This window comes from Manis javanica, chromosome 8, assembly GCF_040802235.1.
Source record: "Manis javanica isolate MJ-LG chromosome 8, MJ_LKY, whole genome shotgun sequence".
Lineage (NCBI taxonomy): Eukaryota > Metazoa > Chordata > Mammalia > Pholidota > Manidae > Manis > Manis javanica.
Genome location: NC_133163.1, coordinates 31,149,901 through 31,172,424, shown reverse-complemented (window position 1 = coordinate 31,172,424; position 22,524 = coordinate 31,149,901). Strand labels below are relative to the sequence as shown.

Here is a 22,524-nt window from a genome sequence, read left to right as displayed (position 1 = left end):
ATAACTCCACGAAATGAGGCTGCCTCTTCGAGTGTGCTTCAGTTGCATTGACAGGCTGCCAAAAGGCCATGAGACAAAATGCTTTCCTCCCTCCCCCAACCTTCATTGTCACTTAGCTGGACTTCTTTGTTTTTTAAGACCAAAACCCCAAGACCAGCTGCATTGCTTTACTATTCTTTAGAATACTGATATGCACGCATCCTGGTGTTATTAACATATTTTAGCCCTGTGAATTATTATACAGTAGTGGGCTCTTGAAGTTTATGGAGGAAGTGAAAGGACTCTAATGGAGCTGGCTTTATTTGGCATGGGACACAGGTTTGGCCCACATGAATGGGATGGTTTTAATGGGCATAGTGTGGGAAACAATGGTCTCTGGTCTCTTCTTTGTTTTCCCTTGTCCTCTTCTCTCCTAGTCCCAGCCCAGCTCATGTAGCAGAACGATGCACAGTAGATCACATTCAATTTCTGAAAACCTTGATACCTAGTCCACATCCTGGGCCATTAAATCAAATTCTGGGAGTGGGACCCAGACATTGTATTATTTCAAGCTCCCAGGTGATGACAGCATTTGGTCAAACTGGGAATGACCCACTGCTGCAAGAGTTTCATCACTCTTGTTCTTGATTGCATCACTGGAAGGTAGAGTTAATGCTCTTGTGGTGACCTGCTGAGTAAGGTTGGGAGCTTTGGACTTCGTCTTATGCTGTTATATTATCTGTTATCTCTTCTGGCTTTCAGGAATGTAATTTCTGACATTCATTCTACCAACTCCTCTGCCAGCAGCTGTGTGGTGCCCAAACAGATTAACTGAAATCTCAGCCATAGTAGAATATTGGATCACCACCACCAGGAAATGAGGGCTGGAGCTTTTCAAGCTTGTGAATCACTGAATAATAATGATGACAACTCTATTAAGTGCTAGGCACTGAGTTTTACACCCATTTACCTTCACTGGAACCTCTTGAGGTAGTTATTAATAACCTTGTTTATAAAGGGAAACAGAGTTTCAGGGTTAAATAACTGGCTCAAGTTCATTAAGCTAGGAAGAATTTGTACCCAGGCCTGCCTAATTTCAAGGCCTGTGCTCCTAACTTTTTTATGGTATAAAAGTGGCCTTGATAAATATGTAATTCATTTTCATTATCATTATTATTCCAGAAGTCCCCTCTCTGATGCTGTTGACCAATCAATCAAGCAATCATTAAGAAAATATCCTTTTGATCATGGAAATTTTCAAATATACAGAAAGTAGAAATAATAGTATACTGAACTCCATGTACCCATTGCCCAGCTTCAACAGTGATTAACATGTGACTGATTCTGTCTCATTTCTACCCAATTTTCATCTCCCACCCCAAACTGATGGTTTCAAAGCGAATTTCAGACAATATTTTTTCATCTCAGACAATCTGGAGTTCTGGTCTGTGTACTGATTGCTGTGGGGGACTCAAGAAATGTCAAGACTCGTGTCTTCAAGGAGCTTACATGTGGAAAAGTTATGAAAATATGATAAAGTAGCTTGTATAGAAGACCATACATATATGTACAAGAGGTTATATTTCAAATGCCCATTTACTAATCAGTAATTAGAATTCTGAGTAATTTTGGAACATTAAAGTTTATTGCTGAGAAAATATATACACATTCAAAATTCCTGAACATAAAGAAACACCTTAAACAAAGTTAAAAGGCAAATGACATATATTAGCTTGACAAAAGGCTAACAAATAAAGAACTCTTACAAACCAGAAAGAAAAGTGGGAAGAGATGTCAACCAGCAGGTCACACAATAATAACAAATAGCCAGTAACTGGATGTGAATGATGTTAATAATTAAAGAAATACAACTACAAATAATGATGTGTCCCTTTCTTACCAAATTGTTAAGAACTGGACAAAAGAGAGTAATATTCAGGCTTGAGTGAAGGGAAAGGCCACCCCCACATTGCAGTTGGGAAAGTAAATTGGCACTGACATTTTATGGGATAATTTTGCAATATATGTCAAAAGTCCTTAATTATGTCCACATCTTGAGCCTGCAATTCTACTCCTAGGAATTTACTCCAAGTAGATAATTAAGAATATGTGCAAATATTTATCCACAAGGATTCCCATCTGAGTTCTGCCTATAGTAGCAAAAACTTGGAAACAATCTAAATATCCAATAACAGAGAACTGCTTACACAAATTATGACATAGCCACACTAGGCAGCTATAAAGTGCTGTGCTGGAGAGGCTTTTTTTACATAGCATGTGTATGTATTTATTTAGAGAATTAATCAAAAATTAAAAAGAAATATTTTCTTTTTTTGGCAAATTATATGTACTTTGTAAAATAAAAATCTGACGACACAAAAGTACATAGACAGAAAGGTAAACTGCAGTAACTTCATCTCCTTGAAATAGCAACAGTTAAATCTATAATCCTCTAGTTTTTTTCTTCGTGTTTGCTTATCATTATTTAGGAAAAAATTGTATAACACCTTATATCCTTTTATTTTCTAGTTCCTTTAGGTTTAAACTTAAATTGTTTATTTGAGATTTTTCTTGTGTCTTGGAGGTGGGCCTGTATTGCTATAAACTTCCCTCTTAGAATCTCTTTTGCTATATCCCATAGATTTTGGTATGTTGTTTATCTGTTTTTATTGGTCTTTTGTTAATTTTTGATTTACCCTATGACCCAGTAGTTGTTCATGTTATTTGATCTCCATGTATTACAGTTTTTCCAGTTCTCTTTTTGTAATTGTTTTGTTGTTTCATACCATTGTGGTTGGAAAAGATACTCCAACAGTCTTCTTGAATTTATTGAGACTTATTTTGTGGCCTAATATGTGATCTGTGTTGGAGACTGTTCCATATGTACTTCAGAAGAATGTGTATTCTGCTGCTTTTGATGGAATGTTCTGTATCTGTCTATTAAGTCCATCTGGTCTAATGTATCATTCAAGGCTGATGTTTCCTTATTAATTTTCTGTCTGCATGATCTATCCATTGATGTAAATTGGGTGTAAAAATCCCATACTATTATTGTATTGCTGTCCACTTTCCCCTTTAGTTCTGTTAATTTTTCTTTATGTGTTTTGGTGCTCCTAGATTGGGTATATATATATATATACCCAATATATATATATATATATATATGTGTAAATGTTACATATTTTTGCTGGATTGAACCTTTTATCATTATATAATGCCATCCTTTGTCTCGTGGCAGTCTTTCTTTTAAAGTTTATTGTGTTATTGTGTCTGGCATGGGTATAGCTATACCAGCTTTCTTTTTTGATTTCCATAGAATATCTTTTTCCATCCCTTCACTTTCAGTCTTTGTTTATCCTTACTTCTGAAGTGAGTCTCTTGTAGGTAGTATATAGATGAGTCTTTTTTTAAAATCCATTTGGCCCCTCTACACTCTACTACACTCTATTGATTAGAGAATTTAGTCCATTTACATTTAGAGGCATTATTGACAGGTATGTAGTTACTTGTATTTTGTTAACTGTTTTCTGTATTTTTTTGAAGTTCCTCTCTGTTCCTTCTTCTCATTCTGTCTTCCCTTGTGATATGATGTCTTTCTCTAGTGTTATGTTTAGATTCTTTTCTCATTTCCTTTTGTGCATTTAGTATAAATAAGGTTTTGTTTTGTGGTTACCATGAGGTTCACATATAGCATCCTATGTATATAACAGTCTATTTTAGGTTGCTAGCAACTTAAATTTGAACACATTCTAAAACTACATTTTTATTCCCCCCAACCATATTTTATGCTTTTGATGTCACATTTCACCTCTTCTTACTTTATGTATTCCTTAACTAATTATTATAGTTCTAAGTAATTTTACTACTTTTGTCTTTTAACCTTCATATTGGCTTAACAAGCAATTTATCCATTGCCTTTACTATATATTTGCTGGTGAGATTTTTTACTTTCATATGTTCTCTTGTTATTAATTAGTGTTATTTATTTTCAGCTTAAAGATGTCCTTTTAGCATTTATTGTAAGGCTGGTTTTGTGGTGATGAACTCCTTTAGCATTTGCTTATCTGTAAAACTCTTTATCTCTCCTTCAATCTTGAATGCTAGATTATAACCTTGCCAGGTAGAGTATTCTTGGCTGGAAGTTTTTCCTTTCAGCACTTTGAATATGTCATATCACTCCCTTCTGACCTGCAAAGTTTCTGCTGAAAAATCTGCTAATGGCCTTACTGAGTAACCCTTGTGTGTAACAAGTTGCTTTTCTCTTGCTACTTTTAAGTTTCTCTTTATATTTAACTTGTGAAATTTTAATTTTAATGTGTCTTGGTTTGGATCTCTTCAGGTTCATTTTATTTGCATCTCTCAGTGATTCCTGGACCTGGTAGTCTGTTTCCTTCCCAAGGTTAGGGAAGTTTTCAGCCACTATTTCTTCAAATAAAGTTTCTGCCCTTCTATCTCTCCTTCTTCTAGGACCCCTAGGATGTGAATGTTATTCTGCTTGTAGTTGTTCCATAGGTCCTGAGTTAAAATTCTTTTTCTTTTTTTGCTCTGTGTGGGTGGGTTCCAGTGCTTTGTCTTCCAGCACACTGAACTGTTCTTCTGTTTCATCCAGTCTGCTATTGAACCACTCTTGCATATTTTTCAGTTATTGTGTTCTTCAACTCTGTGATTTCTGTTTGGTATTTTTATATATTTTCTGTCTCTTTGTCGACATTTTCACTGGGTTCATTTCTTCTCTTCCCAAGTTCAGTGAGCATCTTTATGACCATTACTTTGAATTCTTTATCAGGTAGATTACTTAACCTCCATATCGTTAAGGTCTTTACTGAGGTTTTGTCTTGTTCTCTCGTTTGGAACATAGTTCTCTGTTGCCTTATTTTGTTTGAGTCTCTGTGTTTGTCTCTGTGTATTAGGTGAAAAAGCTACCTTTTTCAGTCTTGAAGGAGTGGACCTTCTCATGCACCCTTGTCCTAGTTTTTGGTTGTTTCTTTAATCTTTGTGATTGTTTAAACAGCCTAATTTATTTTTGGTAAGTCCCTATCGTTGAGGGAACACCAAGACCTGTCAGTGCTCCAAGGGGAGGAATCTCAGTTAGCACCTACTTTCAGGTTCAGTGAAAGACTCTCAGACAGCAGGTTTTAAAGTATGTAAATATATACAGTCCTGCAAGGCTGCGCTCATAAACCCTGATGACCTCTAGATCAGGAAATCTGCAAGTGTGCCCAATGTGACAGTTATGAAAAATGGAGATCTGCATGAGTGTATAAGCTCCTTTCTTGTTGAGCTGTAGTGAGGTCAAGGGAGTATGCCAGGGTGTTGTCCCCCTGCTGACGTTCCTTGGGAGCACCTCCATAGCCTCTAGATATGTGGGAAACCTGAAGCCTGCCCCTCAGGCTTATGCTCTAGGATAAGTAAATAGATTTTTTTACAGGAAGGTCAGTCTGCTGTCGGTGCAGTGCCCTGAATGCGTTGGCTTGCCAAGAACTGTATTTCCAAAAGTTATAGTCCTTTGGAGCTCAGGAACACCAGTGCTCTTGTCCACCAGGGCCGGGTGAGCAAGGGGCCTCTCCTGTGTGGTTTGCGCATGCCTGCTGTCTTAAGCAGAGAGCTGGAGAGGGTAGGGGTGGGGCATGCTCACTGGCTTCAGAAAGGCAGTGGGAAATCGCCTTGACTGTGCACACTGGTGGGCTGCAGTGACGCTGCTGGACAGTGCCCTGCCTGTGCGTGTGAGCGGGCTCCGGTCGGGCAACCACCCCGACTCAAAGAGCAGGAGGTGCCTGTGACTGTCAGTGCTCATCTGCCCCAGCCAGGCCGTGGGGTGCTGCTGTCACTGCCCATGTTCTTGGCCTCAACAAGGAAGTAGGAAGTGCCTTGACTGCTGGCCCTGCCTGTCCCAGAGAGTGTCTGAGTGTGCCTGCCCATGTTAGCAAGGTAGGTAGCGTATGGATGGCATTGTCGGTACCTCCATCCCAGGGGAGGCACTGGTATATGTGGAACTATCTCACCAAGGGCAGCAGCGTGGATCTCTCCTCAGACAGTGCAGAGGCCTCTAGGAGAAGGACCAAGACCCTGGCTTCATCCCTAAGCTGGAGTGTTCTTAGCTTCCCCACTACAAACGGCTTCTTGGGATGCCCCCAAACAAAACCAGTTCTGTATGTTTTAGTGGACAGTGCCCTGCCTTAGGCTCCCTCAGCCTTCTGTGGCATGTGCAATGCCAACTTATTTTATTTTTAAAGCAGTCACTCTGTAAAAATTCAAGTCCATCCTTTATGTGTAGATGGCATAATGGTAAATAGACCCACTGTTGAGCTAGTTGTTGCTTTTTTTTGTCCTTTTGTGTTAAGGGTTCAATACACACATTATTGTTATTATAATTGGGACATCTCCTGTGCCCAGAGCATTTTACCACTTGGTTTACATGTGTTTTTCATTCAATTGCTTTTATCCCAAACAACCAGATATTGTATATGATAATTTGTCTGAAAATACCCACTATCTAGCACATAATTGCTTTTCAGCAAATGTTAGTTTTCTTCCTCTTTAGGTCTCAGTTTCCTCCACTGTAACTTGGGAAAACTAGTTGAGCTATTCCAGAGGTTGGCAAACTGTGACCTGTGGGCTGACCACCTGGTTTTGTTCTTGAAAACAAAAGCTTTATTGAGCTATAATTCACAGGTGGCATCATTTACTTTGCAAGGTAGTCACACAACTCAGGCCGGCAGGGTGACTTCAGGAAGCTCAGTTTTGTACTGTGGGGGTGGGGAGGATGAGGAGCTAAAAAGCAACATACCAACGTACTTCATTGCTCCGACCCAGGCAGTCAGGAAAGGAACAGCGGAGAGGGTAATGAAGCCCTGTCACTGAGTTTCCCCTGAGAGGCTCCAGCCTCCAGCCTCCCCTCCCTCCCAAGTACAAGCCCTTGCAGAAGAGCAGCAGCAGATGTCGCCCAGCGCTTGCTCCTTTCATTTCCTCAATAGACAAAGTGTAGAGACAGACCCACGAAGGGCTGTGGAGAGCTCCCAGACCCTGGTCACCCAGCTTGCAAGGGCTACGTAGAGTCAGGCTTCAAGCCCAAGCAGCCTGGCTGCAGAGTTTTTGGTCCTAACTACTACTATATTCCACCTTTCTAAAGGACATTACTGTTTTTTGGAGTGTTGCCAAACTACAGCATATGTAGGAGGGTGATTCAGGTCAGTAAGTTCAGGAAATTTTGTCACATGAGGAATATTCAAAGGAGCCAGAAACGTTTGATTTGCAGAATGAGAAGAACCAGAGTGGGGTGAGAGAGATGGCCAAAGGGATACATGAGAGCCATCTTCAAACATTGTTCTCCAGATGGCGATAGCTTTGTACGGAATAGTCCCGCAGAGCTGACCCAAGATCACTGGGTAAAATGTATAATGACTCAGATTCTGACTCAAAATAGGAAAGAAGTTTTTACAAGTAGAGCACTCCATAGATGGAATGCCTGACTAAAAACTTAACTTCCCATCCTGGGAATTGGGCATGTGGGGACTTAATGGGTATCTGGCAGGGGTACGGCGGGGGCGGGGAAAGAGCACTGGGAAGGAGGTCAAATTGATGGCTTCTAGGAGGTAACCACACTTTTTAGGATTTTTTTGAGACAGGAGCTAATGTTCAGTTGGGTAGATAGGCACAAACAGTCCCACAGAAAATGCCTATTCAGGAACCTTCCAGACAAAGCCTTACACACATTTAGGGCTATTGCCACTCCACAGTGGGTACATATAATATGTTAGGAGGGGACCCTGCCATTCAGTCAACTAAATTCTTCTGCAGAATTAAAGGGATCAGATTATTTTTTCCATCAAAGTAAGGAAAGGTAATAGGAACACAGGAGGAAGGTATGAAGGCAGAAAAGTTTAATTAAAGTGAAGTCAGATCTGGGAAGCAAGAAGGAGCTCCCATTTCTGCAGGCCACCTTTGTCCTGCAAAGATTGGCCAGATTTTCACAGGTCAGGTCTGAACAAAGCTTCTACACATGAGGGACTTTCTCATTGGGTTTTTTAAAAAACATATTTGATATTTTCTCTCCCAAATGGAAATAAAAATGAATGGAGAAGAGGTTTTATATTTGCTGTTTACAAAGCCTGAACTCTTCTAGCACTAAACAGGGGCAGGAATCAAGGAAATGAAGTTCTTTGGGTCCTTGAAGCCCTAACACTCAGGTTTTAAAAACATCTTTCTGTGTGTGTTGGGGGCACGGTGTTCAAATTGTTTGGAAAATGCAAGAAAATATTCCTCGTGTGCTTAGAAAACTGGCCTTCACACTGACAATTAGGTACTAGTTTATAAATTTCTATCTTGCTCCTAAGCAGAGAAATTTCAGTTTAGAGCAGGATTTTAGAATCACAGAACTATGGGGTCAAAGAGGAGCTCAGAAGTATCTGTTTTATCTTTTCCCTCTCTCTACCCAGGACTAAGAATCTATACAGGGCTAAGGATCCAATCGTCTACTTTCTGCTTGATTGCCACCAGAGACAGGAAGCTTATTACTGCCAATGTCAACATACATAATTTAGTTGGGAAGTCCTTCTGTGTATTGACTGGAGACTTGTATTTTCCAACAGATGATCCCTGTTCTAGCTATGGAACTTAGAGAACCCACAGAAATCCCACTTTCCTATGGAACTTAGAGAACCCACAGAAATCCCACTTTCCATGGAAAGATTTGAAGATAGACACCGTTTTGTCCTTGTCAAATCCTCTCTTAGCCAACAAATATCTCTTTTCGCCCTGGCAAAAATCCTTAATTCTACCATTCATCCCCATATCGTAGGGGCTTATGCTTCTCTTTCTTTCTGGTCCATTTCCTCTGAATTCCATTTGCAAAGGCCCCTCTTACAGAATGTCCTTCCCCAAACTGGACCCAGTATTTCAGATGTTGTGGCCACAAACAGCCTCAGGCAGACTGGGACTGTCTCTCATTCTAAACATACCACTTCTAACTAATATTATGCTGGCAGTTACACCAGCTCGTAAAAAGCCTCATCAACAAAGACTCCCATATATAGGAGGATGAGGTAAAAACTGTAAAAGGAAAAACCCTTGTTTTCCCCAATGACCAGTCCTCCTCAGACCTGGCATAGAGCAGGAGACAATGCCTACAGACAAGAAGAATAGCAGTGTGTCAAAGCTGCGGCCTGTATACTCCTTAGAGAAGGGAGGAGAACCCTACACCCTGCACTATTTTATATGCTTTTTATATCTTGTCTCATTCCATCCACCTTCAAGGTGCACACCATGGACCCTATACCATAGATAGCTTCAGAGAGGTTAAGTGACTTTATTGAACTCACACAGCTTGTGGCAGAGATTGGTATTTAAACCCAGGTCGTTTTGACTCCAAAGCCATGTTTTTCCTTCTGCATCTTGTTGCTTCTGAGCCAAACCTGACTAAAGATGAGGGGGATTTTGTGGGATAACCTTTTCCAAACTGAGGGAAAAACAGTACATGCTAGCCAGACCAGAAGGATTACACCATCCCTTCCTTTCCCACCCCTTCTCAATGCAATCAAACTCTCTTCAATGTGTGAAATCACCCAGAAGATTTAATGCTGCAATCACTAGATCCTCGAATTTAAAAAAGCACATGTCATCAAAACAACTGAAACATAAATACTTTGGAGAGAAGTATGGTCAGAAGGCCTCTTATTCTCACATTGCCACCTAGAAAAGTCCTTGTTTTTTGAGTATTGCATGATAAAGGCCAGAAAGGGTGGGGTAGGGAAGTTTCCTTTAAAATGGTGGTTCTTGGGGCGTGGCCCCTGGCCCAGCAGCACCTGCATCACTTGGGAACCTGTCAGAAATGCAGATTCTCCAGCTGACCCCAGACCTAAGGAACTCTGGGAGTGAGACTCAGCCGCCTGCTGTCATACACCCTCCAGGCGAACCTCTTGCACAGTAAACAGCGTTTTGTAGTTCTGGTGGAGAGATGTTCCGGGGGAACAATTGACAACCTCAGGTGGCCCAGGGACTCAGGCTTCCAGCCAGGGCCCATGCACCCATGGCAGAACACAATTCCTTAGAGGTCCTATAGAAACTGCAGAGGAGAGGAAAATGGGACAAAATGAAAATACTGTCCTGAAACAAAGTTATCAGGTGGACCTTCCTTTTCACTGTGCATTAGCTCAATCCAAAGAACCCACTAATGGATTGGGAGCAACTGGCCAATGGAAAAGAAAAAAACAGTCTCAGACTCCCACTGCCAAAAGAGAGCTAGACAAATATCCATGTGCCTTCTGCTTTTAGTTCAACTTTTTCCCACTAGGAAATGTTCAAGTTCGTGATAGCCGTCATTTCCTTACAAGGTCGGTAGTTACTACCAAGAATGCTGAATCAAGCCTGTCCCTTTGCATATGTTTCATATTTTCTATTTCACAAAAGAGGCACAAAGAAATGGGAACGGGGGTGAGAAGCTGCTGTACCTTGGAGGGGATCCCAGTTGTCAGTGAAGGTCCAAGGCACTCGAAGATGGATTTGTTAATAGATATAGGGCTTGAGAAAAAGTTACAGAAATGTGGGTGGGGGGTTGCCAGAGGGAAAGAGTAGTGAACTAAATGAGAATCTGCTACCTGAACTGTAAGAAGGTAGGACTGGGGAAGCGAAGAAATGAGCAGGGCCCTGCACTTCCTTATACTGACTTTTTCTTCTAAAAAAGCATGTTTCAGAGAGCACCATAAAATAGTACCATGATGTGCTCCTCAAGCAAATAAAATTAAGGGAGGATCCCACAGTTAAATAAGTTTAGGAATTGCTGCAAATGATATTTTCCTCAGTGCTAAATCACTAATTGACTTAAGGCTCTGAGAAGTTCTGCAGTCAAGGACTCTTTTGATTGTATTTAACCCAACATTTCCAAAGTTATTTGGCTGGAGAACCATCCCTTGCCCCCAACCCTGTGCAATGATTCCTTGCTGCCCCAAGTAGAACGCCAGCTACACTCATCCCTGTGTCTAAGGCAGTGGGAACAGCAGCTTCACGTTCCTGGAGGGAAGAGAGGAAAGTGGGCACGTGTAAGGGCGACGGGTCTTCTCAGGAAGCAGGGCCTCTTGGTAGGACTTAGGGCAAAAGTCCAACAACAAAGAGGCTTCTCTGGGATGTGAGGTCCAACCCCTGTCAGAGAAGCCCCCCAGGAACAGCAAAGGAAAGCAGGCCAGCCAGGACTCGAGCAGGAGCCCCATGCTGTCACCCAAACCACTCCTGAAACGGCCTTTCCTTCTAACTGGAGCGAGACTTCCTTCCAGCTGCCTTCTTGATGAGATTAGCCATCCGGTCTCCCTCTCCTCCCCCAGAAGAGTCCGTTTGCCAAAGAACAGCAAGGCACAACAAGGTGACCCAGTCATGTCCCTCGGACACCAGCACAAGGAACTACACCTTTCTCTTCCTCCCTCCCAGGTCTGCGGGGCTTCCATCTGCCAGGATGAGGTACCGGCAGTCAGGCTACCTCCCTGTCTCTGGGCCTCAGTTTCCTCATTTGTAAAACACATGGGTTAGACTGGTGAGCTCTAAGGGTTTTTCCATTTTTGTCAGTTCTGACATTTTATGAGAGCTTGGAGACATTCCCATGCTGTTATGGAGTAACCGTGACATTTGAAGAATAACCTCTGCTTTGAGGGCCTCTCCTAAAGTGAGCTTGCACACATGGCCACTCTGAGGACCGAATGAGATAGTGCAGAGATCACTGACGGTGACTGAAAAGCTGCTGTGAGAGTAGAGGATGGGGTTCCCCATTTTGGGCACGTGCCCTGTGGGTGATAGTTGTGTGTATGGACGGCCCATTTGTCTCGTCTGTTTTCCGTGGTGCTTTCTTTCTACTCAGTCTACGATCTGCTTTATCCTGTGAGCTGGTTTTTTCTGTTTTCTGTACTCGTCAGTTACTCAGCCACATTTGCTGCGAGTGCTAGCCTCCCACATTCTTCCAGATGTCCAGGAGTTGGGCTAATGTTGAAGATTAACAGGCTGAAAATAATTTCATATTTGTCTTACTTTGGACAGAGGTTGACCTGAAATAGACCATTGGGCTGTTTATGCAAAGGGCTTCTTGCCAAAAATATTTAAGTACGTGAGTCAGAGATGAAATTTACTTACCTAAGAACACACTGTTTTAAAGTACCTTTAAGGAATACCAGTTATATTCAACAATATAATTAAGCAGAGAGTAACTTTATTTAGGCTGATGTACGAACACTTTGTCTCTTAAGGAAGACCCATCAATTGATATTTCAGCCTTCCTAAGATGCTCTGGTGTGGGACAGATGAGAACAAATGTCATGGTTTGTATCTGTACCTTTGGGGCTGGAACAACCCTGAGTTTTGAGAACTGCATAGTGAGTGACTAGAAATGGCTCATTACCTTGTCAGTTCTGCTGGCCTGTGCTTTTCCTGTAGATTAAGTCTGAGAGTTGATTAATTTGAGGCTGTGGGGTGGGAGAGGTAAAACAAAGGGGATTACTTATTAATTTGAAAGAATAAATAAGTTTGCAAGGGAGGAAGCTAAACAAGGTAGAATTTACCTCTTGATCATGTATATACAAACCATCAATTCTATATAGACTTTAGATCCTGATTTTCTTTTCTGCAAGAAGCCTTGGCTCTTCTGAGAATAATAGAACCATTTCTATACTCCCCTTGGAAACAAACTCCCCTTCCTCCACTAACATCTTTTCAGACTGCTGAGTTCAGACTGCCCCGTCCCCTGGGACTGGTCAGGACTGGTTTTGGTTCCCATCTGAGAATCTGGCTGCATCCTTTATGAGTGTACAAATAGTTTGCTGAAACATAACACAATGATAATAAAAAGAAATAGTTAAACTTAACTGGGCACTTACCATGTGAGCTAAGTGCTTTATTTACATTATTTAATTTAATCTTCTCAACAACTGAGTGTGGCGAGTATTATTATTATTATTTTCTTTTTTTCTTTTTTGCATCATTAATATACACTCACATGAACAACAAAGTGGTTACTAGATTCCCCCCATTATCAAGTCCCCACCACACATCCCATTACAGTCACTGTCCATCAGTGTAAGTAAGATGCTATGGAATCACTGTTTGTCTTCTCTGTGCTATACTGCCTTCCCCGTACCCCCACCCACACATTATGTATGCTAATCATAATGACCCTTTTTCCCCTTATCCCCCCCTTCCCACCCATCCTCCTCAGTTCCTTTCCCTTTGGTAACTGTTAGTCCATTCTTGGGTTCTGTGAGTCTGTGTGGCAAGTATTATTATCTCCCCTTTGGAAATAGACACAGTAGGAGGCTTGGTTTGATTAAGAACCTTTCCAAGGCTACAGAGATTTGGAAAGATAAGTGGTTGACTTAAGTGGTGGAGCTGGTCAGTTAAGGAAGGCGGGCTGCAGTCTGATTTCATGACCACTGCTTTCTGTCTCCGGGTAACTGCATCTTTTTTTTCCAAGAAGACATCTTGAAAACTCCCTAAGACAACTTACAAACAACCTCTCAATTGAGAATCGTGGGCTGATTCACTCAGGGCTCCTTCAGCAAAAGGGAGACACACCTTGCTGGCCACTTTCTGCAGCTGAGCTATGCTGGGTGCTCTGTGTCTCGTTGCTGCCCCCTCCCTTGCAGCTCATCTGGGGCAGGTGTGCCTGTTACTATGTACCCCGGGCCTTAGAGGGACGTGGCCACAATTCCTCATTTGATTCCAGTTTTCTAGGATTTGGAGGCAGTTTCCAGCCTGAGGATTTTGTAATCTGGATTCTGGTCTGAGGGAAATGCTGAGGGCCCCGGGGAGAAAGGGCTGTGTTGGGGCCTGTGGGCCTGGCTGAGAGGCAACGTCCATGTGCCCACAGTGATACAAAGGGCACACTCAGTGAGCATGTGGCCCTTGGGACTCAGAGCCCAGAGGTCAGATTATATCCCCCGAAACAAAGCTTTGGGCTTAGCCTCTCACTCATGCTTTTCGTTCTGTCCTTAGTAGCCCTGGCTGGGACTCTGCATGCCTTGGGGGTAGGGGTGGGGGGCACTGTGCAGCTGTCCTCCCAGCCTGCTTGACCATAGCATGCAGCTCTAGCAGGCAGCTCAGGGCCAGAGACACAGCCTCTGGTGATGGGCTTGGGGGGACAGTTCTCGTGGAGAGGGAGGCCGACCTTGGCCATGGGTGCCATGGGGTCTGGGAGTGGCCACCCAGCCCAGGGACAGGTTTCCCCAGAGGTGACTGTCAGCCAAGGAAGAGAAAGCAGCCAGCCAGGCCCCATTAAACTGCTGCCACTGGTGAGGAATTGTCTCCAGGAACTATCCCCATGCAGGGCTGACAGAATCTGAAGGGGTAAAATCCAAGTTCCCAGCAGTGTTTTCCACCCGATCCTCTGGAGGTTACTGGGGTGGCAGTGGGGGTGGGGGGCTCTGGCCCAGGAGGAAGCCTACTTACAAAGTGTTCCTGACGCAGCTGAGAGCAGTCACTGCCGAGACCACCCTGTGTCCAGCCATCACCCCTTGCCTGGCACTGGACTCGCACTGTTTCCTCACCAGAGCCCCCTACATTTGGCGCTGCTATCCCCATTTTATAGATGGGGTTCAAAGAGCTGAGGCATGTGCTTTGTTTGTAACTGGTGGGACTAGATGCCCTCCCTCTGGTTCTGATCCTGACTTCTGTGGGTAGGTTCATAGTGAACAACTGGGGAAAATTACAGTGTTTGGTATCCACACAAGAACAGAAGGCTTTCTGCAGCTTCTCTGTCTCACTGGTAATTTCTGGATTTCACCCAGGCCATCAGACCTCTCTTTTACCTCAATATCCCTTGTATACCTTACCATTCAATTTATATGCTGGGACTGTCTATCCTTGATTCCAGTATATCCTTGATCCCAGCATTTTTTCCACACTTTAATATCTCTGCAGTTGGCACACATCTTGTAATTGAGGTCCATATTTAATGCAGTGGGGCTGTTTAAATTGATGCTACATTTTCAGAATTGATGGAGACCGAGAATCGAGGAAATGTGATAATCCATGCATTTATTCAGCTCATCAAATGCCTGCAATAAATGTCAGGCATTATGCTAGAATCTTGGAATACAGAAATAACCAATATGCAGTCCCTTGCCCTAGGGGGATCACAGTCTAGCGGAGGAGATAGACTAGACAGATTAGTAGTTAAGCTCATTGTGATAAGGGCTCTGAATTTAAGGAGTCAGGGTGTGTGGAGGGGCAGGGGCAGGCGGGAGAGGAGGCGGGGAGACTAGGACTGCTTTGCAGAGAAGGTGTATCATGAAGAGGGTGGGAATACGAAGGGTTAGGAGTGGGTTGTAGATGGGTTGGGGAATTGTATCCCAGATCATTGAATAGTTGGAGGAAACAAAAGTTTAGAATCATGAGACACTAGGCTATCTTTGTGGGCTTCAAAGTCTTCACTGTGGCCCAAATGGAGGGTGCGTGTGTGGAGACATGGGTGTAAAATGAGGCTGTGGAGATGCGCAGGGGGAAGATCAAGGGGGACTGGAGCTCCATGCAGATGGGATTCATCCTTATTCTGAGTCAGATGGCAAATCGTTGAGGGGTTTTTAAGCAGGGAAGCAATGCTTCAATTTGTGTTTAGGAACTCAGTTGCGAAGAGGATAGTAAGGTAGGGTGGGAGGAAGGGGGTGGAGTGGCAGCTCTTGGAAGAGAAAGAAAAGTTACTCCGAATGGAGCAAAGTCGTCATTTTCATTACTATTCCTGGATCAGGAGACTTGAGGAACATCACACAGTGATGGAACGGGGTGTCTGGAACTAGAACCTGCAGGCACAAGTGACCTATTCCTGCCTAAACCCATCACATGTGCCCTTGTCTCAGGAGAGCCATCTCACCAACAGGCACGCTGGCTCTCTGAATGGATGCCAGGGAAAGCTCGAGAAAGAAGAAAAGCTTGCCATTTGTCTCTGCTTGTTAAGGAAGCGTCTTACCAACAATGGTGTCATCCAACTTGTACTTGTCAAATGAGTTTTCACCAATCAGAGTTTGTTATAATCGGATGGGAGTGTATGCCAGTGCTTGGGGAAAAAATGTGCACATGTTGATTAGAACCATCACAGGAGGAGCCCAGTGGAGGTGTGTAAGTATGAGACAAGATATTCAGCACGAAAAGTCATAAGAAAAAAGTAAGAAGTCATCACTGCGGTTGTGCACAGAAGTTACACAGCAAACATAATCAATGTTATTGACTGACTGCAGGAGACGCTCTGGGGACAGAGGCCAGGTGAGAGGTAGAAGGTGCTTCACCACATTGGCGATGCTTTGAAAGGGATGGGAGATGCTGTTGACATGGTGACCCCAGACTTACGGTTCTCTTCCCCTCCCCACTTCCCTGCACAGGTGCAGTGTCACACTTACACGGGGTACTGCTGGTGTGTCACCCCAGATGGGAAGCCCATCAGTGGCTCTTCTGTGCAAAATAAAACGCCTGTATGTTCAGGTACTGTAGGGAGGGGCGGGAACAAAGAAAAGGTTTGGATAGAGACCCCTCGGCTGGTCTCTGTGTCTTATGGGGAGCCTTTGAAAGATGGTTGGATGATGGGCGTTGGTTATGAGCCGTCTTCCAGGTCAGGAAGGGTTCCACTCTAACACACTTGCTCTGTAGCTGCAGTTGGGTTGTATGCCTGTGTCTGGTTCAGTGCTCCTTTCCCGAGCACCAGCTGCAACCCCTATAGCATGGCATATAAATTTGTAGCTTGTGTGCTCTGGTTGCTAGTAGTCCTGGGAGCACTTCACTGAGATGGATTTTAAGACCACATGGGAGTTCAACATCAAAAGTTGGATGATCAGTTAGTGATGTCTGTCGTGGGCACAGGAGAGGGCAGTGGTGGCCTCTGTGTCATATATTTGCTGCCCATGAACAACGTAATGTAATGGGAAACTTTATTAACAGTGGCCCTCAGATCTGGCTGTCATCAGCAATGCCTGGGGAATTAAAAGGAACCCCGGGGTTGAGGCGCCTCCTAGTATAGTCTGACCCCGAAGGTCTGGATTGAGTCCACATGCATATGAAGCTTCTCAGGTGGTTCTGATGACCAGACAAATTAGAGAACCGTTGCTTCATAGTGACCCACTGGGTTAGTCCAGAGCAAAAAGTAAGTCCTTTTCTATTTCCGATCTTACAAGCATAGAGAAATTTTGCTTAGTTCAACTTCATGCGACTGTGGATGATGGATTTAGACAAGCACCTCACTTTCCACGTCCATTCAGATGGTAAGGGACTCGGGAGTTGCTCCCTTAGTTCAGTATGTGGCTCAGCCCTCATTCAAACAGGCCAACTCCAGCCAACAGCTGCTTCATATTTCTCTGTATCTTTGTGTTTGAGGTTTTATTTACTTATTTTTAGTTTTTAAGTGCAAGCAAAATACAAGACATTGTTTCAAAAACCTATGGGAAATTCCAAAGGCTAACAGTCCTGCTGTGCTAACATTTTTTCTTTTTTCACAAAATCTATTCATATTTCTACTGGCCCTGCTACATAAAGGGAAAAGTGAGCAGAAAGGGCAATAAGTATCTGCTTTAGGAAACCAAGGTTTGCAGGCCAAAAAGGAAAGTTTACTTTATTTGTGGTTTACATGGAAACTGGAAACCTTAATTGGGGTTGGTGTGGGGAAGGGCAGGAATGAGCCCTCCTTGCAAATGACCTGGAAAATTTCATTTAAAGCAAACAAATGCGCTAGACGCAAGTCATGCAGGGTAACATAATTGAATTCTCACAAAACTATTAGTATAGGGAGAAAAGGTGTGATATAGATTGGGGAAATATGGACCCTTTCTTTTCTGTTGGTGGGACCTCCTCAGATGTCCTTCTGTGGATGAGCTGGCTGAGCCCGGCTTGTGTGGCCTTCACCGAGAAGACAGGTGCCTCAGGGTCAGAACCCTAGGGTGGGAACACACGGCATCCTCGTGTTCGCAGGGCAGAGCATTTGGTCAAACACACACACTGCCCCCTTCTTGAGGAACAGGCTGAGTCTAGAAAATTGTTTCCATGCCTCAGACTATTTTGGCCCATTCAGTTCAATTGGGCCAACAATTTTCTACTTAATGCAGATGGAAAATCACCGATTTCCTGCCCTAACCAGCAAGGGATGTCAATCACTGCATGTGCAGTAAGAGGGGGTTTCTTTTTGGTTGGCCCTACTGAGGGGCTGTGGCTCAGATAGTGGAGCTGCCAGGCAGTGGGGAGATGGGGTGTGAAGGTGGGGAGCAGCTATTGGAATGTTCAGCAGAAGAGTTATGTGGATGTGGGATTTTGTAAAAATCTGGTCAAGGCTATTGCCAGGGAACCAGGAAATCATGGTTCATCTCCACAGTGCTGTGGTATCAGTGACATTGATATTAAGCAAACCCCTCTTGACATGTATGTATGAGTTAACTTTGTATATAACATCCCAAGATGTGTATACAATATATAAATGTATATATACACATAACCATATGCTCATAACATCAGACTTTGCCAGCTCTTTGAAGGAAACCAATGGTGATGCACTCTGAATGGCTTGTGTTTTTGTTTCCCTCTTACCCAAGGTTCAGTCACTGACAAGCCCTTGAGCCAGGGTAACTCAGGAAGGAAAGGTGAGTAGAGTCTTATGCTTTATCTAAATGTTTGCTCCTAAAGCCAGTCCAAGCAGGATTCTTGGGCAAGCTGGAAGGAACCTGGGGTGTAAGCTAAAAGTGTCCTGCAGAAAATCTCCATTCTTATTCTCTGTTTCCTCCCAGAAGCTCTGGAGGTAAGTAAGGCTCCTATGGTGGTGGGGACCAAGCTCCCAGAGGGAGGTGAGTGAGGGCACAGAGCTGGTAGAGACCCTGAGAATCTTGGTTCCTGGAGGGTTCAGTCAGTCAGCTGCCAGTGTAGCCAGTGGTAAGCCAAAAGGGATGATGAAGGTAGGCACGTCCACGTCTGCCCTAACCCTCTTATTTTGGAAATGAATTTGAGTATTTTTTACCCAGTGATTCATTCTCCTTAATAATTGTTCCAGCACATCCAGATTCTTCTCACTAAGAGTAGGCTGGCTTCACGGGCTTGCAACCTGTGCAGTCGTTGTCTTGAAATTCTTAATTATTTTGTCTTTGAACTTGTGTTTTGTTAAGTCTGAGAGGACAATGAAGCATGCATGTGAGCAGAAGAGCTGCGTACAATATGTGTATCTGCTGCCCATCTTTGCCATCTCATCGCATAGGGCTTTTTGTGATGCATGCTATGGGGCTGGGGGTGGGGTTCCATAGTACGCTAAAATGTTTAATTTTTCTTTGCCTAGAACAACATTAAATAGAAATTTTAGAACAGCATGACTAGTCAAGAAAGAGATTGTGGAAGAGAGGGTAAACTTTATATGCAGGTCCTCTCAATGGTACTATTTTCCTGAACAAAGGGTCTTGTTTTTTCATTTTGCACTGGGCTCTACAAATTATGTGGCTAGTCCTGATTAAGGTATTTGTCTCAGTGCTGTTTAGTGGAATAGCCAACATGCAGAATAGGTCCCTGGGATATGCTGACCATAATTTCCAGTGTGAAAGACACTGAGGCTCAAAGCTACTTGCCTCCAGGATGACATACACACAGCAAGCTGGTAGCTGCATCACAAACCAGAATTAGTGTCATTGTACATCCAGAACCCCACTTCAGACTCTCAGGCAAAACCTAGACAGGAGGCCTTGGCTGAGTTTGAGGCTTCCCACCTGAAGCTGGGCCTTGAGAACTTCAAGTCCACAAGAGTCTACAGGGTGAGCTGGGCCTGCAGAGGACCAGCTGACGTGCACGGGCTCATCCTACACGCGCAGTCACAGGAAGACCAGGGTGAAGCCCTGGACTCTGCTGCAGGTGCTTATTCATGGAGACGCAAAGAGAAAGCAAAGTCACCCTGTCTGAATGCAGGAGCCGAGTGTCTAGAGCATTCTGCCCCTAAATGCCGGTGCTCCAGGAAGATGGAAGTGGACCATGGCGATACCACCATCCACTAGAAAACCTGGAACCAGTGGTCTAGACAGGCTGCTCCTCTTTCCATGAGCAGGAATGAGTAAGTGGGAGAAAAGAAGGGAGCAAGTACCTTTCTAGGTGCTTCCCAGAATAGGCAGAGACAGCCATGCACGATGGTGGTTCCCTCCTGGATGGGAAGGCAGGGGAGGGGCATGACTTTCCTTCTGCAAAGACCCATAGTCAGCAGCAAGGAATGGCATGTGTCTGTCTACAACTTACTGGAGTTGGCGGAGGGAACTGCCTTCCTTTGCAACTGAAGTCTTTAGGAACATCACCTTTACTCCAGGGCATGAGGTCCTGGTGACAGAAAAAAAATTGGCAATCATCCAAAACTGACCACCCAGATTTTCCCCACCAAAGGGAACCGAGTGCATGATGCTGAATAAAACACCCACACCAAGACAGGCCAGACATGGGATCTGGGGTCTTAAACTGTATAGAGAAGCACTTTCCAGGGTGATGTGGCTTTGTACCTTGTAGATAACAAAAGAAATAGACCTGTGGTCATTGTGAGCTCCTGCTGATCCAGCTGCAAGAGGGCGAGGATCCTGATGCCTCGGGGATGGTGCAGGGAGCAGGGGGGTAGAGTCTGAAGCCTCATCTCAGAGATAAGCTGCCCAATTGCCAGCTCTTTGCTTCCCTTCCCAGCATGGGCTCCTGCCTGCCAGATGTTGTGTAGACTTCCTGTCCATGTGGTGCAGAAGCCGGAGGCCAGGGGATGCCAGGTCTAACTCACCCTGGAGACTTGACTTCTGCCCAGGGGCCTCTCTCTCCTGCCTTTTGGAGGATCAGTGGGGGGTGTTGAGCCTCTTCTCTTTGTCTGCCACGGCAATGCAGGTTCAGGCCACCTGGAGGGAGGGCCACCTGAAGCCACACCTGTCCAGGAAGCTGGGGTTTGAATGGGGACAAGGTGCGAGAGGGCATTCGTAATATCCTGTGTCGGCTGAGGTCCCTCTTTCAGCTGCCACTTAGGAATGGAATGTGCTCCGGAGGGCAGCAGGTGGGAAGACACAAAGGCCCCTTGTTTGAGCTCATGCCCACACGTGGGTCTCCTAGAAGGCACCTCCCCAAAGCTGAAGCTCGCAGCCCTGAGGCCTGCCCAGAGAGAGACTCGGCCTGGACCTTGTGCAGGGTGAGGGGTAATGGCAGAAAGGAGGAGAGGCCCAGGGTCTGGGTGCGTGCGTGGCAGGGGTGGCGGGGGAGGAGCTGGCCCAGCCTTTTCTCTGCCCAGCCTCTTGCCTCTTTGAACATGCTCCTCTGACAGGGCGTGGAGGGATCGGTTCTCTTGGCCTGGGAGGAATGAAAAGGCGTATTGTGTGACCACAGAGAGTCTGGTTGCCAGCCAGGACTTGGTCCTCTGAAGGGGAGGAGGAGAAAGGCAGGGGAGAGGAGGCCCCGGGGGAGGAGGTTCGGAGAGACAGCAGGAGGAAGGGAGGGGGGAGAGAGGCCAGGCAGTAGAGGTCACAGCCATCTGGCCTGGGATAGGAGGCCTGGGGTGCAGCTCCTGGGTCCACAGGTGTGGGGCCCCGAGGGGAGAAGTGGGGGAAGGAGGGAGGAGGCACTGTTATCTTACTCAGATGCACGTGCTCCAGGAGGGGAGGAGGGTCAGAACTTCAGACTATTCACTTAATCCCTTGGAATGTCCTTTCTGTGCTCTGTTCTTTGGGCCTCTTGTGTTTAACGGACTCCTTTATGGGCACATGTGTGGTAATTAACACGTGCAGTGTAGGTCCCTAGCCATGTGTTTGAGTTTCAAATATCCATTGATCTGGGCACTCCCACGCTGGCGGCCCTCCCCTCTTCTCCTTTGGTCCTGGCTCCTGAAGAGAGATGCAAGGGTTTGTGCGTGCTTGGGGGCTGGGGAGGAGGTTACAGGCGCCTCCACGTGTGTGTTATCGATGCTACGGAGGAATATCAGAAGAGCCTAAGGCTGACAACCTGTGGCTAAAAGAGCTGAAGACAGCCAACGTGGAGATGGAGATGACATTTTGATTTCAACTGCAGCAGCCTGAAAGAAAGTGACTAGGAGGCAAAATGTGTTTAGAGATCATGAATTTACCGTGTGTGGCTTTTCCTGGCCACTCAAGGCTTGTGGATTTTCCTGAGGTGCCTCTTTTCAGGGTCTTGCTGTCCCTGAAGGTGGCTGATTTGGGGAGCTTCCAGGATAACCAGACACAAAGTCGGGGGCTGGTGCTGGGCTTCATTGCTTGTGAGGTGCAGGAAGGGAGTTCTCAGCCTCCGGTGGGGTGCTGGCAGGGGAGAATGATTAAATGAAGATAATGCAGAGCACTTATAAAATTTTTTCTGGCGGTTCTCTGGGTGCATTTTCCTTCTGAGTGCACAAGACCTTAGAGATCCCGGGCAATGCTTTGAGAAATGGCAAGTGAAAGTTTAGGGGTCTGTACTTGGCTTTTTTCCTACTTGTAAGAATTCTGGGAGTTAGCTGTTTAAGGAAAATGAGAGAAAAATGAAAACATTTGCAGACTCTGCTTACGTTTTCTGCATGGGCTTCTGTGTTTGTCGAGCCAGGCTTGGAGAGGGACAGAACTTCCGAAACCCAGCCAA

General features: G+C 44.8%; 1 protein-coding gene and 1 long non-coding RNA gene across 8 annotated transcripts in view; one reads left to right on the top strand and one right to left on the bottom strand.

Moving 5' to 3' along the window:
• SMOC1 (SPARC related modular calcium binding 1) overlaps positions 1–22,524 on the top strand; it is a 138,371-nt gene that overhangs the window by 67,060 nt on the left and 48,787 nt on the right. For all 7 annotated transcript variants that reach the window (XM_073242209.1, XM_073242210.1, XM_073242211.1 and 4 more), the window contains exons 4-5: positions 16,320–16,419; positions 18,510–18,557. In XM_073242209.1, the coding sequence (XP_073098310.1) occupies positions 16,320–16,419; positions 18,510–18,557 (148 nt within the window). The remainder of the gene's footprint in view (positions 1–16,319; positions 16,420–18,509; positions 18,558–22,524) is intronic.
• Positions 16,442–21,091, bottom strand: LOC108393754 (uncharacterized). The gene is made up of 3 exons (XR_005056430.2): positions 20,179–21,091; positions 20,030–20,086; positions 16,442–17,859 (listed from the first exon to the last, which is right to left on the bottom strand). It is a non-coding gene; the product is annotated as an uncharacterized lncRNA (long non-coding RNA).